At 48.7% G+C, this 21787-nt stretch overlaps 2 protein-coding genes and 1 non-coding gene across 3 annotated transcripts; all 3 read left to right on the forward strand.

Moving 5' to 3' along the window:
* The first annotated feature begins 904 nt into the window (after positions 1-904).
* On the forward strand, positions 905-2198 carry MT3 (metallothionein 3). The gene is made up of 3 exons (XM_028096925.2): positions 905-935; positions 1186-1251; positions 2089-2198. The coding sequence occupies exons 1-3, from the start codon at positions 905-907 to the stop codon at positions 2196-2198; spliced, it is 207 nt and encodes a 68-aa protein (XP_027952726.1).
* Positions 2199-9343: 7145 nt separating this feature from the next.
* Positions 9344-9529, forward strand: LOC114204350 (U2 spliceosomal RNA). Its single transcript, XR_003608174.1, has one exon. It is a non-coding gene; the product is annotated as a U2 spliceosomal RNA (small nuclear RNA).
* A 9316-nt stretch (positions 9530-18845) lies between these two features.
* Positions 18846-19687, forward strand: LOC148163155 (metallothionein-2). The gene is made up of 3 exons (XM_088027118.1): positions 18846-18925; positions 19245-19310; positions 19503-19687. Exons 1-3 carry the CDS (start codon positions 18898-18900, stop codon positions 19592-19594), a joined length of 186 nt encoding a protein of 61 aa, XP_087883244.1. The 5' UTR covers positions 18846-18897; the 3' UTR covers positions 19595-19687.
* The last annotated feature ends 2100 nt before the right edge of the window (positions 19688-21787 follow it).

Consider the following 21787-nt stretch of genomic DNA (forward strand, 5'->3'; position numbering starts at 1 on the left):
AGGACAATTGTCATTGGATTTAGGGCCCAATCCAGGATGATCCTCTCTCGAGATCCTGAATCGAATGACATCTACAAAGACCATTAGTCCAAATAACGTAATAGTTAGAGGTTCTGGGATTTGACATGGATATCTTTTGGGGGCCTTTTCTTCAGCCTACCACAGGCACAAGGGACTCCACAGAAGGAAAAGATAAAAGGAGAGTTGCTGGGATGCAGCCACTTAGTACCACCACCCGGTTCGCCCCAGGACTCCCCCCGTCACCCCAGCCCTGTCCTTCAGGCTTCCCAGAGCCCCGCCCCTCCCAAATCCAGTTTGCAAGGCCCTTCCATTGGTGTTATGATTCTTTTCCCATTTCGTGGGGGGGGATGAGGGAATGGGGCCCTACAGCAGCAGGGTGCTCACCACCCCATTTGGATGAATCGGGCGCCCCAGAATGCTAGAATAAGAGGAGATGAGAGGCAGGGGAGGGCTGGGGAACGTGCAGCGCCGCTTTCTGAGGGGGTAAGGGCGCACTTTCCTCCGGGGACCGCTGCCGCGGAAGGACGCGTCCCCATCGTCCCCATTGGCGCTCACGGCCGCGCGCACACGGACGAGCGGGGAGTGTCGCCCCTGCGCACGCAGTGGGAAGGGGGCCCCGCAGGGGAGTCGGGGAGCACGCGCGCGCACCGTGCACACGGCAGCGGGCGGGGGGGGGTTGACGGGGGAGGGGGGGTCCGCTGCCGCAATGCGCGCCTCCGCCGAAGCCCAAGTGCCCAGATGGAGAGAGGGGGCGCCGTGCGCGAGCGGGCTGTGCTTGCGCGCCCCCGCCTGGGGCTATAAAAGCCTCGCCACCTGCTGCCACTAGTGCGTCCAGTTGCCCGGAGAAGCCAGTTCACCTCCTCCAGCGGCAGCTCCTCTGGACATGGACCCTGAGACCTGCCCTTGCCCTACTGGTGAGCCCCCGCCCCCAGCCCGCGGCACACCGCGCCCCTGACTTGCAAAGAATCCCACGCCCTACGGACCCGCTCAAGGACATTTGGGGGAAGGGATCCTCCCTGTTTGCCATTTTTAACCTCGTCGAAGGGTGGACGTGGCTATATCCCAGAGGGCGCTGAGGTTTGACACCCCATCTCCTCCTTTAGGCCTGGCCGCACCCCAGTTTTAGCACATTTAACCCTTCCTGTGGCGTCCCCCCCCCTCTAGGTGGTTCCTGCACCTGCGACGGCTCCTGCAAGTGCGAGGGGTGCACATGCACCTCCTGCAAGAAGAGTGAGTGTGGGGACCCCCCCGCCCCTGCCCCCTCTGCTCCCTGAAGTCAGCATCTCCCTACGCAAGATGGAGAGACCCCGAGGCCCCCTATTACGTTGCTTTTGACACTTACTGGGACAGAATCACCTGGGGAGACCATAAGATGCAGCCGCCCAGGCCCCACCCCCAGTGATTGGAACAGTAGGCCTGGGGCAAGATGTTTTTGTAAATCCCTGGCTTCTCATGGGGAGCTGGGATGGAGAACCCCAACCCTGGTCCAAACCCTCACCTCCAAACCTCAGTGCCTGGGGAAGCCGGTGGCGAGGCTGGGGGCCAGCTCTGGAGTTATGGTCCCTTGGTCCCTCTCAGGCCTTTGAGGATCCCCTCAATGTGACCTCCCCCAGTCTCCCCAGGAGCAGTATAATATGCTTGGTGAGTAGGAGGTGGGAGAAAGGCTCCCTTCCTCCTTGGTGTATAAGACTAACCATAGATCCTCCCACCGGTCTCCTGGCACCCCTACACCTCTATCATCTCGGCTCCTCCAAGTTTATCCTTCAAGTCCCTTTTCAAGGCCGTTGGCCCTGTGATGCTTCCTCCTTACGGTCCGGCACTACCTCCACCATCCCCGGGACGCCCCTGCATCCACCGAAAGGGCTGTGGGCTACTTCCCAGACACTCCTCCCCCGTGGTAGCCCAGCATGCAGCTGGTACACCATAGATGCTGAGTCACACAGGGTGTGAGACTAGGACGGGGGGCCGCGACTAGGGCCCTAGCACCGCTCCTTGTCCCCCTCCCTTTGGATGGAGACCGATGCAGGGAGAGGCCATCAGCCTGGTGGCTCCTGATCTTATCTGCAGGCTGCTGCTCATGCTGCCCCGCAGAGTGTGAGAAATGTGCCAAGGATTGTGTGTGCAAAGGTGGAGAGGGAGCAGAGGCCGAGGCTGACAAGTGTAGCTGCCGCCAGTGAGGATGCGCCCCTCTGTGTGAACCGCGTGTGAAGAGAGCTGGGTGGCCCAGTGCCACCTCTCCTGTGGTGGCTGTGTCCCCTTCCTCTGCCAGCCCCTGGCAAGTGACAATAAATCCCATGAATGGTCTAAGCCAAGGACTGGTCTCTTCTTAAAGGGGAAGGATGTGGGGGTAGGGGGAGTCTAATCTGAGGGAACTGCCCCGTTGAAAAGTGAAATCCTGAGACATGGCCACTGTTCTGCTTGGGGTTGGGAGGGAGCTCTAGGCACCCCCCCCCAACCTTCAGATGGCACTTGAGCCTCCTACTAAGTCAAGCTCAAATCGGGGGACAGGGAGACCAGACCCATATGCTGGTCTCTTGTTCCCACCTGTCAACTTCATGTTCTTCATCTGTACAGCGGGGTTGGGGGGGGAGTTAAATCACAGTCCCAAAGCCCTGTGATTCCTGTAATGTTCTAGTTGCTCCTGCAAAGCTGCCTGTTGTCAGAGCCATCAGAGGAGAGAGTCCAGGAGGCCCAGGGGCCTGTCTTGGCAAACTGTCAGCTGCGTTTCCAGGGTCACCACCCTGAATAGCCTGTCTCCCCGAAACAGATTGTTCAGCTCCTTTCAAATCATCTCCTTTGGCAGTTTGTCTCCAGCCCCTTTTTCTTCAAGGGCAAGTAGGGTAATAAGAGCTTTTATCCACTGTGGTTGTGATCCAGTCCTTGGTGAAAGAGAACACTCAGATCTACCTGGGCTGGCTGAGAAGGGAGAGACAGAATTCCGGGAGACAAGAGTTTCCCAGCAAGAGGTTACAATGCTGTAAACACATCGATTTTCCTCCAGGTTAGTTTTTCAGGACAGCTCATTCAAAAGCCCACCAGGATTTATTTTTAAGACCTAATAGGCTGTGTAGAAAAATAGAGTTTGAGATAAACCAAACCAGTTCTGAAAAGGAACAGCAAAAAGGGTTTGCTCTAACCCACTAGCATTTCTTGTTCTAAAGCTCTAGGAAGTGATGTCAGCTCCGGAATAGATCCGTTGGACAGAGAGGAGGGTCCAAAAACAGACCCTGTGTAGCTGGGAGTAAGAGATGATCAGATTAGTGGCAAAAGGATACACTAGTCAGTGAGAAGCATTGGAACATTTGACTATCCTTTTGCATATTGTGTAAAAAGTATTTTCGATTGAGGGGCGCCTGGGTGGCTCAGTTGGTTAAGCGACTGCCTTCGGCTTGGGTCGTGATCCTGGAGTCCCGGGATCGAGTCCCACATCGGGCTCCCTGCTCAGCAGGGAGTCTGCTTCTCCCTCTGCCCCTCCCCCCTCATGTGCGTGCTCTCTCTCTCTCTCTCTCTCATTCTCTCTCGCAAATAAATAAATAAAATTAAAAAAAATAATTAAAAAAAAAGTATTTTCGATTGATTTAAATACCTAGGAGCAAAATCAAAGCTATAAAAGAATCAGAAGGGAAAAATAGGATGTTTTTCACCCTATTTTCATCCTATTTGCCCGATTCATCCAAATGGGGTGCTGAGCACCCTGCTGCTCTAGGGCCCCATTCCCTCATCCCCACCCTCCTGGGGTGGAGATGATTCTTTTAAATAAGACATAAAAGAAAAGATTGATACATCTGAGGACTTGTGCTAAGTCCTTTTAAGTACGTTACCTTACTTAATCCTTAAACTCTAAAACAGTGGTATGATGATTATACCCATTTTACAGATGGGGCAATAGAGGTGTGTTAAAAGATAAACTGAGGCATATGTGTTTATTTGAGCAAACATTGATCGAAATCAGGCAGTCTCCAGTCTGGCAGATAGAAAGGTGTTCCAAGGAGCACAAAATGAAAGACTTTTATAGGCAGAACAGAGCAGGACCAATGAAGTTATAATAGGACGAAAAAAGAAAAAGGACAAGAAGAAGAAAAAGAACAGGCTCAGGTCATGATCTCAGGGTCATTGCTTCTACCTTCCATGTAGCTAGAACATGGTAGAGTCAGGATTTGAACCTAGGCTAACTGACTAAAATCAGACCCTCAGACCTAACCATGCTTGTTTTCGTCCTTCTGGCTTGCCTTGTGTTACAAAACGCATCAGAACAAACCTGAATCACCTCACACTCATTACGATGATGTTTTTGTCGGTCGGAGCTACTATAACGAAATATCACAGACTGAGGAGCATACAAACAACAGAAATTTAGGGTGCCTGGGTGGCTCAGTTGGTTAAGCGACTGCCTTCGGCTCAGGTCATGATCCTGGAGTCCCGGGATCGAGTCCCGCATCAGGCTTCCTGCTCAGCAGGGAGTCTGCTTCTCCCTCTGACCCTCTTCCCTCTCATGCTTTCTATCTCTCATTCTCTCTCTCTCTCAAATAAATAAATAAAATCTTTAAAAAAAAAAACAAACAACAGAAATTTATTTCTCGTGTGTCTGGAGTGGAGAAGCCTGAGATCAGAGTGAAGACCCTCTTCTGGGGCAAAGACTTCCTACAGCATGGCAGAAGGGACTAGGGAGCCCTGTGGGGTCTCTTTTATTTTTATTTTTATTTTTTTTTTAAGATTTTATTTATTTATTCCTGAGAGACAGAGGGAGAGAGAGAGAGAGAAGCAGAGGAAGAAGCAGGCTCCCAAGGAGCAGGGAGCCCGATGCGGGACTCGATCCCAGTACCCTGGGATCGTGACCTGAGCCGAAGGCAGATGCCTAACCATCTGAGCCACCCAGGCACCCGCTGTGGGGTCTCTTTTAGAAGAGCACTAATCTCATGCATGAGAGCTCCACCTCATGACCCAGGCACCTCCCAAAGCCCCAGGAGACACATTCAGACCATAGCAGATCACTACTATGAAAGAACAAAGTAACAAGTGTTGGCAAGGATGTGAAGAAACTGGAATCCTTGTGCTCCAGTGGTGGAAATGCAAAATGGTGCAGCCACTATGGAAACAGAATGGCAGCTCTTCAAAAAATTAAAGATGGAATTACCATAGAACCCAGCAATTCCACCTTTGGGTAATACCCAAAAGAAATGAAAGCAGGGTCTCAAAGAGATATTTGTAGACCCATGTTCATAGCAGCATTATTCACAATAGCGAAAAGGTGGAAGCAATGTAGGTATCCACTGATAGAAGAATGGGTAAACAGAATGTGGTATATACATACAGTGAAATATTATTCATTCACTGAAAGGAAAGAAGTTCTGGGCGCCTGCGTGGCTCAGTTAGTTAAGCAACTGCCTTCGGCTCAGGTCATGATCCTGGAGTCCCAGGATCGAGTCCTACATCGGGCTCCCTGCTCGGCGGGGGTCTGCTTCTCCCTCTGACCCTCTTCCCTCTCGTGCTCTCTGGCTCTCATTCTCTCTCTCTCAAATAAATAAATAAATAAAATCTTAAAAAAAAAAAAAGAAAGGAAAGAAGTTTTGATATATGCTACAACATGAAGTTGTAAGCCAGTCACAAAAAAGACAAAACTGGGGGCACCTGGGTGGATCAGTCGGTTAAGCATCTGACTCTTGATTTGGCTCAGGTCATGATTTCAGGGTGGTGGGATTGAGCCCCTCTACGAGCCCGGCTCAGCACGTGGAGTCTGCTTGTTCCTCTCTCTCTCTCTCTCTCTCTCTCTCTGTTACCCGCCCCCCACCCTGGCTCAGGTGCCGTCTCTCTCAAATAAATAAATAAAACCTTTTTAAAAAATATTAGAGGAGAGATGCCTGGGTGGCTCAGTCAGTTAAGCGTCTGCCTTCAGCTCAGGTCATGATCCTGGGGTCCTGGGATCGAGCCCCACTTTGGGCTCCCTGCTCAGCGGGGAGCCTGCTTTTCCTTCTCCCTCTACTGCTTTCCTTGCTTGTGCAAGCTCTCTCTCCATCAAATAAATAATCTTTAAAAAAAAAATGTTTAAGAAGGGAGCCTGGCTGGCTCAGTTGGAAAAGCACACAACTCTTGATCTCAGGGTGGTGAGTTCGAGCCCTAAGTTGGGTGTAGAGATTACTAAAATAAATAAATAAATAAACTTAAAAAAATGGTTATGTCATGGTCAAATACAGTGTGTGTGTGTGGGGGGGACCAACAATAAGAAATAAACAGCAGGATTTAAAATTTTCCAAGGATATAGGGGTGCCTGGGTGGCCCAGTCAGTTAGTTAAGCGTCTGCCTTCAGCTCAGGTCATGATCCTGGGGTCCTGGGATCGAGCCCCACTTTGGGCTCCCTGCTCAGCGGGGAGTCTGCTTCTCGCTCTCCCTCTGCCGCTCCCCCTGCTAGTGCTCTCTCTTTCTCTATCAAATAACTACATAAAACATTTGACGGAGAGACACAGCGAGAGCAGGAACACAAGCAGGGGGAGTGGGAGAGAGAGAAGCAGGCTTCCCGCTGAGCAGGGAGCCCGAGGGGGGGCTCAATCCCAGGACCCTGGGATCATGACCTGAGCTGAAGGCAGATGCTTAACGACTGAGCCACCCAGGCGCCCCCATAATGAACACCTAATAAAAAGGATGATGTAAGCACTGGGTGTTATGCACAAACAATGAATCATGGAACACTACATCAAAAACTAATGATGTAATATATGATGATTAACAACAATAAAAAAATTTAAAAAAAAATAAAGAGACACCTTAAAAAAAAAAAAAGGATGATGTAAGGCACACATTGGGTGGCTCAGTCAGTTAAGCGTCTGCCTTTGGCCCAGGTCATGACCCCAGGGTCCTGGGATTGAGTCCTGTATCAGGCTCCTTGCTCAGTGGGGAGTCTGCTTCTCCCTCTGCCTGCTATTCCCTCTGCTTGTGCTCTCTAATAAATAAAATAATAAAATCTTTAAAAAAAAGGATGATGTAGGGCTCTGGGTACTGCTATGGAAAGATCACCACAACCTATGATTAAGTAAAAACAAACAAATAAAAACCCCAAAACCAAACATGTAAAATGGTACATATAGTATAATACTAATTACATTAAAAAGGGAAATTAAAACTTCACATATAGGGGCACCGGGGTGGTTCAGTCGGTTAAGCATCTGCCTTCAGCTCAGGTCATGATCTCTGCATCCTGGGATAGAGCCCCATCCGTTGGGCTCCCTGCTCAGTGAGGACTCTGCCTTTCTCTCTCCCTCTTCCTCTGCCCCCCACTCCCAGCTCATGCTCACGCTCTCTCTCTCTCGCTCTCTCTCTCTCTGGTGCATGCACTCTCTCTCTCTCAAATAAACAAATAAAATCTTTTTAAAAAAACTTCATATATATATGAAGAGTGGGATTTTTCCAATCAAAGGAGATCTTTAGCTTTATTCATATTAATCTTTTAGAAAGAGACTGCATTCACTTCTGTTTGGTTAATTTTTACGTATGCAAGTGAATACCACAACTTACTTTTTTTTTTTTTTTCCCACTCAACCATGTGCCTTGGAGATATTTCTGTTAGGACATAGAGAGCTAATAACTGCTATAGAGTATATGATGGAATGATTATATCACAATTCATTTCAAAATTTTCTTACAAACTAATGGTGGATTCCACTTTTTCCAACATGCAGACTGCGGCTCCTTCTCGTACACATGGGTCAGTGAGTTTCTCTGAGTTGTGAGCTGATACGTCAAATTGCTGGAGTACAAGAAACAGCCCTTTTTATAGATCTTGCCAAAAGTCCTTCACTGGGACTGTTCCAACTTGCATTCCACCAGCAATGTCTGAGAGTGTTCAATGCTCCATTTCCTCATCAACCCTGCATATTAACCTTGAATTTTTTATGTCAACCTGATGGGTGAAAATGACATCTTAGATTTTAAATTACACCTTTCCTTTTAACAGTAAGGCTAAGCCCCTTTCCGATGATTTATTGGCCCTTGGTTGTCATTTTCTGTGAACTACTGATTCATGTCCTTTGTCCTATTTTCTATTCATTTGTTTGTAGTATTCTTATTGATTTGTAGAAGCTCTTTGTATATGTTGGCCACTGATCCTTTGTTTTCTATCTGCTTTTTTGTTTTTCAGGAAGTTCTCAAAGGTTTCAGGCTTCTGGTGGAATTCTCTTTTCTTGTTTTTTAACCCCTTTTTAAGATATAGTTTACATGATATAAAATTCACTGATTGTAAGTGTACAATTCAATTATATTAACAAGTTTTTAGAGTTGTGCCACCATCACCACAATACAGTTTTAAAATATTATCATCATCCAGAAGCTCTGCTGTGCCCATTTGCAGTTTATTCTTGCTCCCACCACCAGCCCTAGGCCACCAGTGAATGACCTGCTTTCTGTCTCTATCAGTTTGCCTTTTCTAGACATTTCATATAAATGGAATCCTACATAGTCTTTTGCATCCTTCACTTAGCGTAGTGTCTGAGATTCATGACACGTAGTTGCATGTCTTAGTCATTCACTCGTTTGTTTGTTTGTTATTGCTGAATAGGTGTTTCAGTGTATGGATATATCACATTATATTTATCCATTCACCAGTTGATGGACGTTTGAATTGTTTGCACTTTTTGGCTCTTTCAAATAATAGCTGTGTTCATAAATGGCTATGAACGTTGGTGCATGAGTCTTTGTGTGGACCTATGTTTTTATTTCTCTTGGTTAGATATTTAGGAGTGGAAGAGCTGGGTCTTACGGTAGCTCTGTGTTTACTTTTTGGAGAAATTGCCAAATGTGCTTAATAGCCATTCATGTATCTTCTTTGCTGGCATGTCTATTCAGATATTTTGTTCATTATAAAATGTTTTACTATGGTAAAATATACATAACATAAAATTTACCATTTTAGCAATTTTCAAGTATATAGTTTAGTAACCTTGGATATATTCATGGTTGTACAACCATCACCACCGTCCATCTCCAGAACTTTTCCATCTTCCCAAACTAAACTCTATCCCCATGAAACAATAACTCCCCATTCTTGTCTCTCTCTAGCTCCTGGAAACCACCATTCTACTTTCTCTATGAATTTGACTACTCTTGGTGTCTCGTGTAGGTGGCTTCATACAATATTTGTCCTTCCGTGTCTTATTTCATTGAGCGTAATGTCTTTAAAGTTCATTCATGTTGTAGCATTTGTCAGAATTTCATTCCTTTTGAAGGCTGAATCACTTTTCCATCGTATGTGAATGGATTTGTTTATCCATTCATCCATCAATGGACATTTGGGTTGTTTCCAGTGTTTGGCTATTGTAAATAATGCAATGAACACATCGCTTCTCGGCCTTTTGGCTAAGATCAAGTGTAGTATCTGTTCTTATCAGTTTAATAATGCAATGAACACGAAGGTGCATATATGTTTTCCATTTAGTGTTTTCATTTCCCTCTGATAAATACCCAGAAGTGGAATTGCTGGATTATAGGGTAGTTTATTTTTTATTTTTTGAGGAAATTCCATACTGTTTTCCAGAGTGGCTGCACCAGTTTGCATTCCCACCAACAGTGCTAGAGGGTTCCCCTTTCTCCACATCCTCACCAACTCTTGTTATTTCTTTTCTTTTTGTTAATAGCCATTCTAACAGGTGTAAGGTGATACCTCATTGCGGTTTTGATTTGCATTTCCCTAATGATTAGAGATGCTGAGCATTTTTTCATGTATCTGTTGGCCATCTGTATGTCTTCTTGGGAGAAATGTGTCCTCTGCCCATTCTTTAATCAGATTGTTTAGTTCTCAGCTATTGGGTTATACGAGTTCTTAATATACTTTGAATATTAACCCCTTCTCAGATAAATGATTTGCAGACATTTTTTCCCATTTAATAGGTTGCCTTTTCATTTTGTTGATGGTTTCCTTTGCTGTGCAGAAGGTTTTTAGTTTAATGGAGTCCCATTTGTTTATTTTTGCTTTTGTTCCCTTTGCTTTTGGTATCAAATAAAAAAAAAAATCATCACCAAGACTGACGTCAGGGAGTTTTCTGCCCATGTTTCTTCTAGGAGTCTTATGGTTTCAGATCTTACATTCAAATCTTTAATCCAGTTTGAGTTATTTTTTTATATATGGTGTGAGATAGTGGTCCAGTTTCATTCTTTTGCATGTGGCTGTCCAGTTTTCCCAACACCATTTATTGGAGAGACTGTCCTTTCTCCATTGTATATTCTTGGGTCCTTTGTTGTAAATTAATTGACCATATATGTGTGGGATTATTTCTGGGCTTTCTGTTCTGTTCCATTTGTCTATTTGACTGTTTTTATGCCAATAGCATACTGTTTTGATTACTACAGCTTTGTAATACAGTTTGAAATCAAGGAGCATGATGCCTTCTGGTGGCATTCTTTAGAGTTTTCCATCATTCAGCCTTTTAATAAATGATCTTTTCCCTCTTTCCATGGGATTTTGAGCAGACACAGGAGATATACATCTCCACTGAGCTGCCATCTCAACCTGCCCCCCACCAACCATTTCCTCACAAAAAAATATCTTTGAATGCCTAAAAATCACTATGCTCTGTGGTGGACACTGAGGAGAGATGAAAGGAAATAGTCTCGGCCCTTCAAGGAACTCACAGACTGGTGGGGAGGGTAAAGCCATCGTAAGACTCCGGAGTGGAATCCTGTATGCTTTATTCTTTTTTTAATTTAAATTCAATTAACTAACATATAATGTGTTATTAGCTTCAGAGGTAGAGGCCAGTGATTCATCAGTCTTATATAACACCCAGTGCTCATTGCATCACCTGCCCTCCTTAATCCTGGATGCTTTAGAAGCTGGAAGAAATTTAACAGACCATGGCACCCGGGCTCTCCTCATTTTAGAGTTCAGGAGGCTGAGGCCCAGGGAGGGTGAGGAAGTACAGGCCAAAGCCCTGGTGGCTTTAAGAAGGGAGAGACTCCACCAAGTTGGGAGATCAGGGAAGACTCCTTAGAGGAGGAGGCATCTGAAAGAGGTTTTTGGGGACGGAAGGAGGGAGCAAAAACATGGAGTGTGGAGTGTCACATGTGTTTGGAGGAGGGTGTGAGATGCCCTGATCCTAGGGTGTAAGTGCTTGGGGACAGAAAAGGGAAGTTGAGGCCAGATTAGTACGAAGGGAGTGATGCCAGAGGGTGTTTAGCTGCTCCTTGAATGCAGGCTTTCAAAGCTGACTCTCCACAAGGCAGGTCTCGCCCTTCCTGGCTTCTGGCAGGACTCCATTTTCTCCATCCCTCTGCATTATTAAGCACCCACCCTGAGCCGGGCACTGTGCCAGGTGCCAGAGCTAGGACAGTGTGAGCACAGCAGAGACAGCTCACAGCCTAGTGGGGAGTCAAAGATTAAATAAAAAAAAAAAAAAATCACACAGTGCACTAGCTGCTGGGAGAGGCTGTGTGGCAGAGGGCCCAAGCGCACAGGCTCTGGGGAAAGACGGCCTGGTCGGGCCCTTTGCTAGCGAATGGCTTTCAGCAATGTTACTTAGCCTCTCCGAGCAGCAGTCTCTCCCTCTGTAAAATGTGGGTGACCAACAGTCCCTATCTTGGGGAGCTGTCAGAAGAATCAAGTGAGCTTGCACATGTACAGCACTGAGCACCTGGCACAGGATCTGGAGGACGTAAATATTAGCTGCTTTATCACTCGTACCTGTCACTGTAGTAAGTGCCACAGAGAAGACGTGCATTTGCAGATAACAGAGACATGCCGGTATTTTGGGTTCCGGGAAGGTTTTTCTGAGGAAGTGACCTCTAAGCTGAGACCCAACAAAACGAAAAGGACAGGGGTGGAGAGAGCATTTTAGGCAAAGAAAGCAGCCTGCGCAAAGGGCCTGAAGGCAGAAAGCACCCCACCATCTTCGCCCGGGGTAGCCAGACTTTTAAGATGGCCTCCATCATGCCATGAGGCTATATTCCATTACTCTGTCATGCTGTGACGCCATGATGCCATACTCCACTCCTCATGCCCCTGTGCATCCCTCCCCTTGAGTGTGGTCTGGACCTAGTGACTTCTTCTCACAAATACAACACTACAAAAGCAACAGGTTGTCGCTCTGTGTTAAAATGACCGTGACTTCCATCTGATCACACTTTGCAGTTGGCACTCTCTCTTGCTTGCTCACTGTCCTGTTGTGGGATGCTCTAGGGAGAGGCCCGTGTGGCCAGGAGCCAAGGGAGACCTCTAGCTAACGGCTTATGAGTAATCAAGGCCTCAGCACAGTAGCCCCCAAGGACCCAAATCTTGCCAACAACCCCATGAGGGAGCTTGGAAGCTGATCCGGTCCCAGCTCACTCTGGGGATGACTGTGGCCCTGGCTGACGCCCTGCTTGCTGACCGTGAGGGAACCTGAGCCCGAGGGCTAGCTAAGCCTTGCCTGCCTTTCTGATCCACAGAAACTATGACATAATATTTGTGTGTTGTCTTAGCTGCTATATTTGTTATGCAGCATTAGATGACTAAGACAGCTCCAAAATGAAGGCAGTGTCAGTAGAAAGAAAAGGAAGATTAAGATCACACAGATGAGGGCACCTGGGTGGCTCAGTTGGTTAAGCGACTGCCTTCGGCTCAGGTCATGATCCTGGAGTCCCGGGATCGAGTCCCGCGTCGGGCTCCCTGCTCGACGGGGAGTCTGCTTCTCCCTCTGACCCTCCCCCCTCTCATGTGCTTTCTCTCTCATTCTCTCTCTCTCACATAAAGAAATAAAATCTTAAAAAAAAAAAAAAAAGATCACACAGATGATACCTGGGACAGGAACCGTGGAATCCTAGGCTCCCCAAGAAGAAGGGACCTAACCTCTCTCCACCCCCCTATCTGATGCTGGAATCACCAGCCTCTGTTTCTATTGCTATGGTGACAGGAAACTATCTTCCAAGTGGGTCCCATTCGGTCATGGCCAGCTCAAATTGCAAGAAAGGCCTTTCCCATCTGGAGCAGAGCCTTTATCCCTGCAGCCCCATCCTTGGCCAGGTTCTGCCCTTGGGACCACAGAGGACAAGCCTAATTTCTTTTTGGCATGACATAAACACTAAGTGTGGAGTCAGAAAGTGCTGGGTTCAAATCCCAGTGTCGCCGTTTACATCTCTGCCCCTGAGCAGGCCATGAACCTCCAGGGTCTCGTCTGCAAAAAGCAGTATCTGCCTCGTTGAGCTAAGTGAGATAAATTCAGGATGTCCTTAGCACCAGGCCTGGTACATAGCAGGTGCTCGATATTCCCCATGGGGCTCCTGGGTGGCTCAGTGGGTTAAGCATCTGACTCTTGATTTTGGCTCAGATCATGATCCCAGGGTCGTGAGATAGCCCCAAGTCGGGTTCCATGCTGAGTATGGAGCCTGCTTAAGACTCTGTCTCCCTCTCCTTCTGCCTTTCTCTCCACTCCCTGCTCGTGTGCTCACTCTCAAAAAAAAAAGTATATATAGCAAATGTATATATATATATATATATATATATATATATATATATATATATATATAGTATATATGTTATTCCTCAAAACTACTCGGACAGAGATGCCTGCAAAGTCACTGACTCCTCCCATCAAGACATAGGGCCTTCATTGTTTCCCCTTGAATCTGGGCAGCAGGATCGGGGACCGCTTGACCAACACAACATGGTAAAACTGACCTGTGCTAGTTTCAGGGCCCAGGGTTTGAGAGACTCGCAGCTACCATGCCTGACTCTCGGTCCTTGCGCCTTTGGAGCCCTGAGCTGAATGGAAGGAGCCTCACTGCCCAGAGGCTGCCATGCGGAAGAGGCCACACGTGGGAGCTCTGGTCACCAGCTCCAGCTGAGCTCAGCCCTCCAGCCATCCCTGCCAGGGCACAAGATACGTGAGTGAAGCTGTCTTAGATCTTCCAGTCCAGCCCATTCACCAACTGAATGCCACCAAGTGACCTCAGTCGATGATGCACAGAACAAAAGAATGACCCAAACGAACTCTGTTGGAATTCCTGACCCCCAAAACCAGAGACAATAAAATGGTGGCTGTTTAAGCTACTAAGTTTCAGGTCGTTTGTCACACAGTTATAGACAATCAGAGCATCCACTGTGCAAATATTCGAAGGTAACTTTTCTTCCAGAATGAACCTGTCCACCCCTCTCGACTGTTGTTCACGAGATGGGGTTTTGAGTCTTAGGACCATTGTGATCAACCGTCTCCTGGACATTTGAGGCCCAACATGAAGACAAACCTCAGGATGGTCTGGCCCACAGTGCCAGTTGGGACTTCATCCAGAATGATTTCACTAAAAAGGAAATGATTCACTCACAACGGCTTCAGGGATGGCTGGGTCCAGGTGCTCCAGTGAGGTCAGTCTCCATTTCCTTTGTCATGGTTTTATTTTCAGGCTCTTCTTCTAGAGACAAAAGGCTTTAGAAACTCAGCTTCACCTCCTCTCAGGTTCAAGTGTAGATGGAAAGAGTAACTTCATTTTCCCAGCATTCCCAGCAAAAATTTCAGTGATTCTCTTTGGTTTGTGGCTGGGTGAACCCATGAGAGCCAATCCCTATGGCCAGAAAGGCAAAATGGCCTGGAATCCCAGAGATGAGGTCTCTACCATACAAAGCATATGAACCAAGAGTAGGGAGGAGAGATTCTACAAAGGAGAACTGTGGGTACTACCATAGGCAAAGGATGAATGGATGGTTGGGCAGCAGAGTGAAAATTAATAGGAGAGTGAAAATTCACCTCCTTCATTTTAGATAACATACTTCTATTAATGCAAGCCAGGGCCACATCATCGCTTCACACCGATGATTCCCATCAGATTAGCAGTGTGGTATTTTTCCCCATCTAATGTTTCTTGGCTTCATCTCCCGCACTCTCTACCATGCTAGGGATGCAGACATTGGAAGGTCCTTCCTCTCCAGCTCCATCCCAAGCACAGTGAGGTTTTCAGGGGCATGTCAATGAGCAAGACTAGGGCCAGGTCCCCTTTGCTGATTGGTCATCCCTCCCCTTACTGAGTCACAATGATTGAAGGCAGCAAGCAAATTTTACTGCCAACATGGATGGCCCAGACCCAAGGCTAGATTCAAGACTTCTGGGGCAAAAACAAGCCCTATTGTCTCTTCATAGGGTTGGATTGTTTCTCCCAAGTGGACCAGTGACCCCCTGATTGGAAACCAGGACTTTTGCATATAATGTGCAATATATGCATATAAGAACCTGGTGCTCAGGAAACTGACACCCATGGGGGCAGCCCCATGGGCGCATAGGGAAAAGTGACACCAGGGTCCTAGCTAGGATGGAGGTTGCCTTCAGGGACGGGGGAGCAGAGAGGGGGAAAGTCAGTCCAGCCTGGGAGGAGGTGGGCCAGTGAGCTAAGGAGGGTGAGTGAGATTCAAGGAGTTGTATTCCAGCCTGCAGTTGGAAAGTTGGCATTGCCCTGGAACATTTGGAAGGGAAAAGCCCACAAGAACTTTCTTCCCCCGTGTAGCGGAGGGGAAGAGTGGAGGTAGCAACCAGTTTCCTCTCTGAGGGGGCACACCCTACTTCCCTGCTCGTGTGGGTCTGGCCGCTGGGTAATGGATCTTAGATCATCATCCTTGGAATGCCCAGAGTGTGTCATCCATGTTGGCAGTAAAATTTGCTTGCTGCCTTCAATCAACGTAAATAACAACAACAACAACAACAACAACAACAAAATCTGCCCGCTGCTCCAGGAGGAGACCCTGAGGGCACTAGTCCACAAGGCTGCCGGACACAGGGAGACTTCCGAGACCTTGGCTCTAAAATCAGAGAAAGTTTGCAGGTGACCCTCGAGTTCTAGTACAATTGACAGGATGGGTAAACGGAGGCTTGGAGGGGCCCTGGCACGCAACTGCGCCCAGGTCACTCAGCGAGTGAGTGGCAGTGACCATTAGAATTTAGTCCTTCTGATGGCAGAACTCTCCTGCCCTGCTTGGTGTTCTCACTGGAGTGAGCACACAGGTCCCAGGGCAGTGGGAAAAAAGTTTACTTTCATTTTGTAATCGGCCCTAATGTAAGGTGGGGGCTGGGGAAGGAGGGGACATTAAGGGGATAACCTCCATTAATTCATCTGACAAATATTTATTAGTACCTACTGCAGACTTGGCCCTGTGCCCCGGGGCGGAGCCACATTTTTGGGGCAATGACTGGTCTTGTTTTCAGCAGCGCGCTGGAATGGGGAGGGACACAGATATCAGTCCAAGAATCACACACGTTCCCACATATTACAGACATGGAAAGTGCCAGGAAGAAGGACAGGATGTTTACCAGTAGGTTCCATGGACATCCTGACCGAGCACGGGGTTCAGGACGGGCTCCCGAGGAAGTGACGTTTCAGCCGAGCTATGAAGACATTTCCACAGGACCTTACAATAAATGCTACGAGAACAGCCTGTCCTTGCCCGCCTCCTCACTTAAGTCCCGGCTGCAGCAACTGGCATTCCCTAAGCTTCCTGGAAACTTCCAGCAACCAAAGGTTGCTGACTCCTCTGATGACACACTCTGGGCATTCCAAGGGTGATGATCTAAGATCCATTACCCAGCGGCCAGACCCACACGAGCAGGGAAGTAGGGTGTGCCCCCTCAGAGAGGAAACTGGTTGCTACCTCCACTCTTCCCCTCCGCTACACGGGGGAAGAAAGTTCTTGTGGGCTTTTCCCTTCCAAATGTTCCAGGGCAATGCCAACTTTCCAACTGCAGGCTGGAATACAACTCCTTGAATCTCACTCACCCTCCTTAGCTCACTGGCCCACCTCCTCCCAGGCTGGACTGACTCTCCCCCTCTCTGTTCCCCCCGTCCCTGAGGGTAGCCTCCATCCTAGCTAGGACCCTGGTGTCACTTTTCCCTATGCACCCATGGGGCTGCCCCCATGACTCTGAGTTTCCTGAGCACCAGGCTCTTAGTTTCTTGATCCTTAACTCTCCCCTGTTGGTGATGTCTACCCTTAGATGATCTATCCTTAGCATCGGCTGGACGCTTTGATTTGAATCACCAGGCTCTGCTATGCACTAGCTCTGTGACGTTGGGCAAGTTACTTAACCTCTCTGGGCCGCCATTTCCTCCTCTTTAAAATAAGAGTAAGGGAGGGTGCCTGGGTGGCTCAGTTGGTTAAGCGACTGCCTTCGGCTCAGGTCGTGATCATTCTGGAGTCCCTGGATCAAGTCCCGCATCGGGCTCCCTGCTCGGCAGGGAGTCTGCTTCGCCCTCTGACCTAACCCCCCCTCATGTGCTCTCTCTCTCTCAAATAAATAAATAAATAAAATATTTTTTTTAAAGATTCTATTTATTTATTTGAGAGAGAGAGAATGAGAGCCAGAGAGCATGAGAGGGAGGAGAGTCAGAGGGAGAAGCAGACTCCCCGCCGAGCAGGGAGCCGGATGTGGGACTCGATCCCGGGACTCCAGCATCATGACCTGAGCCAAAGGCAGTTGCTTAACCAACTGAGCCACCCAGGCGCCCAATAAATAAAATCTTTAAAAATAAAATAAAATAAGACTAAGGGATAGTCTTTACCTCACAAGGTTGTGTTTAAAAACAAAATTCAGGGGCGTCTGGGTGGCTCAGTCAGTTAAGCATCTGCCTTTGGCTCAGGTCCTGGTCCCAGGGTCCTTGGATCGAGTTAAGCATCTGCCTTTGGCTCAGGTCCTGGTCCCAGGGTCCTTGGATCGAGCCCCGCATCAGGCTCCCTGCTCCCTGCTCGGTGGGGAGCCTGCTTCTCCCTCTCCCTCTGCTGCTCCCCCTGCTTGTGCTTTCTCTCACTCTCCTGCTCTCTGTCAAATAAGTAAAATATTTTAATAAAATAAAAACAAAACTTAGTAAATTTGAAGATCTAATTGGCTTTACTGCATGATTCATGAATCAGGCAGCGTCCCATCTGCAAGTGGAGGGGAGCTCTAAGGAGTTGTACAAAGTGGAAGGTTTTTATAGGAAAGAGAGTGGGGCAAGAAGTTAGGAGCAAGGGAAAAAGAAAGGATTGTTGTAGGCAAGGTCACCTTCCCTTAGGTGGAAGGGCAGGGGTCTTATTAGGTGGATCACTTCATCTTCCTTTGGGAAATAGGACCCTGGTGACAGATTGCCTCCTGGGTGCTGATCAGAAAATTCCTGATTGACCCCTAAGACTTACATTTCTGGGGGAGGTTGAAACTGCAGTTAGGTTAGGTATTAAGCCCACTTTGGTGACTTGGTCTAAGTGACACCATTTTGGGCCTGTGATTTTCTTTTTCACGGTTATTACAGGATTAAATGAGAGCCGGCAGATAACACACAATCACACACAATCACACAATAAAGCACTCCATATACACTGGATGGATATGTTATCCATAACCATCCACCCCATGGGCTTACTATGCTGTTAAAATTATTAAGCCTTGACAGGTACAAAGAGGTTTTTGTAATCTGTCTGCACTTCCAACCGATTTTTTTGTCCAAGCAGAGTCCCTAAGACCCGTTCCCCACCCCCTCCCAGCTTATTTCCCCCCCCTCCTCCCCACCCCCATCCCTGTCCGCGTTCCCAGGCAAACGAGTTCAAGCACAGACCAGGAGGGCGAGGGGCGTGGGGGAACAGCGTGCTGGGCACACGGCCCAGCCACCAGGCACGCGGTGTCCCGGCTCTGCACCCGGCCCTCCCTCGTGCGGGGTGGCCCGGGGCTCACGGAGGCGGCTTCTGGGAACCGGGGCGAACGGCCGTGTGCACAGCCCCGTGCGCCGCGCGGCCGCGGGTGATGCAGCGCGGGACGTGTGCAGGCAGCGCCGGCGGGGCGGGCTTTTGCACTCGCCCCGGCTCCTTCCCGCTATAAAGGCGGCCCGCCGCGCCGCCCTGTACCACGCCTCTCCGAAGTGCCAGCTCCTTCCTCGGCCGCTGTCCCCGGACTCCAGCCACCGCTTCTTCTCGCTATGGATCCCAACTGCTCCTGCGCGGCGGGTAAAGAGATCCGGGCGGGGGCTGCGCGTCGCTTCAGAGCTAGAGAAGCAATCTCTGACGCCCTCTTCTCTTCCTGGCCACTTAGCTTCGGGGGTGCTAACTGCCCTTTCCCAAAGCTTTTTGGTGCACCTCTCTCTAGGTTAATCGAGGCACCCCCCCCCCCCCCCCCGCTTATACCGATAAGGGGTCGGACTTCATGGCTGGGTCCCGGTTCCCAGGGGTTGGTTGTGGGAACTGAGACAGAAACCCGGGCAGCCCGCATGTATTCCCGCGTTCGAGTCCAGGGACAGTAATCATCGCTTGCCTTTACTCCTTGCAGGTGGCTCCTGCACGTGCGCCGGCTCCTGCAAATGCAAAGAGTGCAGATGCACCTCCTGCAAGAAGAGTGAGTGAAATCTTTGGTCCTACATCCCCTACCCACCCCTACTCTCTCTACCCCGAGGGGAGTTTGAACTGGACACCTGAAGCTCCTTCAGCTGGGGGAGGGAAGGTGCTGCCTCCACAGCGCGCCCTGTCCCGGACGACCTGAATCCTCTGTGCCCAGCGCTCATCGCTGCCTTCCCCTTCCCTGCCCCAGGCTGCTGCTCCTGCTGTCCCGCGGGCTGTGCCAAGTGTGCCCAGGGCTGCATCTGCAAAGGCGCATCGGACAAGTGCAGTTGCTGTGCCTGATGTGGGGGAGCCTGCGCCCGATGTAAATACAGCCACGTGTACACACTGCAGTGTTTTTTTGGTGCTTTTTGTTTTGGGTACAACCCTGACCCATTTGCTACATTCCTTGTTTCTTTTTTCTTTTTCCTATAAAATATGTGAATTATAAAAGTTGTCGACTTTATTTATTCTTGCTGTTTTCCTTTGCGTGCCCACCGGGACTAGGGTGGGGAATTCGACGGGAATTGCAGAACCTGTTTTCTAAATACAAATGTTAATTCCCTAGAAACTGAGTGCCTTAAGGCAAGCCAGGTGACTTCACAGAGCTTCACCTTCTGTAAAATGGAAGGATATTATGCCAGAGGATATAAAGGCCCCGGGGCCCTCTGTTCTCATGGCAATTTTACTTTTTAAATGTCTATTCCCACTGTGGGGCCTGAACTCATGACCCAGAGGTCAAGAGTCACATGCTCTACAGAAAGAGCCAGGCAGGTGCCCTGTCGATCCAGACTTTAATCATGCTCCAAGGTTTCTCTGCCCAACCTCAGTACCTCATGGATTCTAGGCTTGAAAATGACTACAGGAGGTAGTCACCTTCAAATGCTACCTGGGCCTTCTAAAAAAAACCTGTGGTAAAGACGATTTTTATTTCTATCCATCCCAAACTAAACCTTGGTAAAATATATTTCATGAAAATGCCATGGAACAATATAAAGCCCATGTTTTTAGATTGAGCACACATAATTTCAATGAATGCATGAAAAACAAGTAAAATAGAGATTTTAAAACGCCGCACATAGATGTTCAGCACTGAAGGTGTTTCACTGAGCACGAGAGAGAACTCACAAATGCCCCAGTGCCATGGACCACTCACCTTGAGGAGCACTGTCATCCCTCCCCACAGGGCATTTGGCCTGCTCCCCGCCATTGTGCCACTGACGGGACACCCTGTACTCCTGAGAGTTCTCTGGTTTGACTTGGCTCTGGAACTTTGGAAGTTCCTCCCTAGGTCAGGCTGGAATCTGTCCCTCCAGAATCCAGTTGTCCTTGGCACCTTGAAACCAACACGGACTAGGGAACTGGGAAGTGGCCAGCCATTTCACAGCAAGAGGGAGGATACCCGAGAACTGGTCTCAGATGAAATACTTCATGGCTTCCTGTGCACGGTGATGGCCCATTCTGCGCTTTGGAGGGCATGGTGTTTGTTAGGCAGGAGTAAGCCCTGAGTGACTTGTAATTAATGCCAACGGTTAGTCCCCCTGGCTATTTGTGGAGGGAACTGCTACTTGATGTTTGATCAAAGGGAAAAGGGAGTCACGGGGTCCGGAGTCAGGACGCTGCTTGCCGCTGCTTGCCGGCAGGTGCCTGGTGTGAAAAGAGGATTTCAGAAGGCAGCGTGTGTCCAGGGCATGAGCTTTGGTGTCAGGCGGTCTGGGTTCACAACCAACTTTGCAACAAGTAGCTTGGACAAGCTGCTCATCCTCACTGAGCCTCCATTTCTTCCTTTGTAGAAAGCAGATTCTGTATATGGGGATTAAATGAAAGTGTCCTGGCTCCTGGCCAGGGCTTAATAAACAGGGGTCATTATGTCCGACATTGGTGGAGACAGAATACTGTTGGATCCCAATAAGCTCTTGGGGAAAGGGTCATTAGTTAGAAAGCATTACTCTGGGTTGGAGGTTAAGGATGGGATTGGAAATTTGCTGACATGGTGCTAGGGGGAGGGTGGGTACCTCCTGCATGATGTCTCCAGGGACAAGATGCAGCCACAGCATTTGGACAGACACAAAAATCTTTACCATCCTTCACGTCATTTGGTCTGCAGGAGTCAGTGAGAGAGTGAACATGCAGGGGCTGGAGCAATTGTGCTGTCTTCAGAGAGGTTAAGCAACCTGCCCGAGGTCACACAGCTCCTAGTCAGGGGTCTGAACCTATACAGCTGGCCTCATGCCCTGTCCATAGCTGGCTGATGATGATGTCACTAGGTGTTAAATATTGCTTCCCAATATTCAAAGGTGGAAGAGCCTTTGGAGATGGACCAATTGTGCCCCAGCTTGAGAGATGGGAAATGGAAGGCCAGAGAGGACACAGAGCTATGCAGAGGATCTAACTGCCAACTCAGCGCTCTTCCCACGCTGCCTCTGTGCCAGGTGTTCAGTGTCCTCACCTTTCACGTGAAGTCGTGGTGCAGGATGGTGGGTGAGGCCATGATGC

The sequence above is a fragment of the Eumetopias jubatus genome, unplaced genomic scaffold, assembly GCF_037043125.1.
Source record: "Eumetopias jubatus isolate StellerSeaLion01/CBP00866 unplaced genomic scaffold, mEumJub1_p1.0 scaffold_10, whole genome shotgun sequence".
NCBI classification, from domain to species: Eukaryota; Metazoa; Chordata; class Mammalia; order Carnivora; family Otariidae; genus Eumetopias; species Eumetopias jubatus.

What these genes read in the sequence shown, in the direction of transcription:
- LOC148163155 (XM_088027118.1), top strand. Translation starts at nt 18,898, where the DNA reads ATGGATCCCAACTGCTCCTGCGCGGCGG. An exon ending in CAACTGCTCCTGCGCGGCGG is followed by an intron (nt 18,926 to 19,244) that starts GTAAAGAGATCC and finishes TACTCCTTGCAG; the next exon opens with GTGGCTCCTGCACGTGCGCC. An exon ending in ATGCACCTCCTGCAAGAAGA is followed by an intron (nt 19,311 to 19,502) that starts GTGAGTGAAATC and finishes TCCCTGCCCCAG; the next exon opens with GCTGCTGCTCCTGCTGTCCC.
- MT3 (XM_028096925.2), top strand. Translation starts at nt 905, where the DNA reads ATGGACCCTGAGACCTGCCCTTGCCCTACTG. An exon ending in GACCTGCCCTTGCCCTACTG is followed by an intron (nt 936 to 1,185) that starts GTGAGCCCCCGC and finishes CCCCCCCTCTAG; the next exon opens with GTGGTTCCTGCACCTGCGAC. An exon ending in ATGCACCTCCTGCAAGAAGA is followed by an intron (nt 1,252 to 2,088) that starts GTGAGTGTGGGG and finishes TCTTATCTGCAG; the next exon opens with GCTGCTGCTCATGCTGCCCC.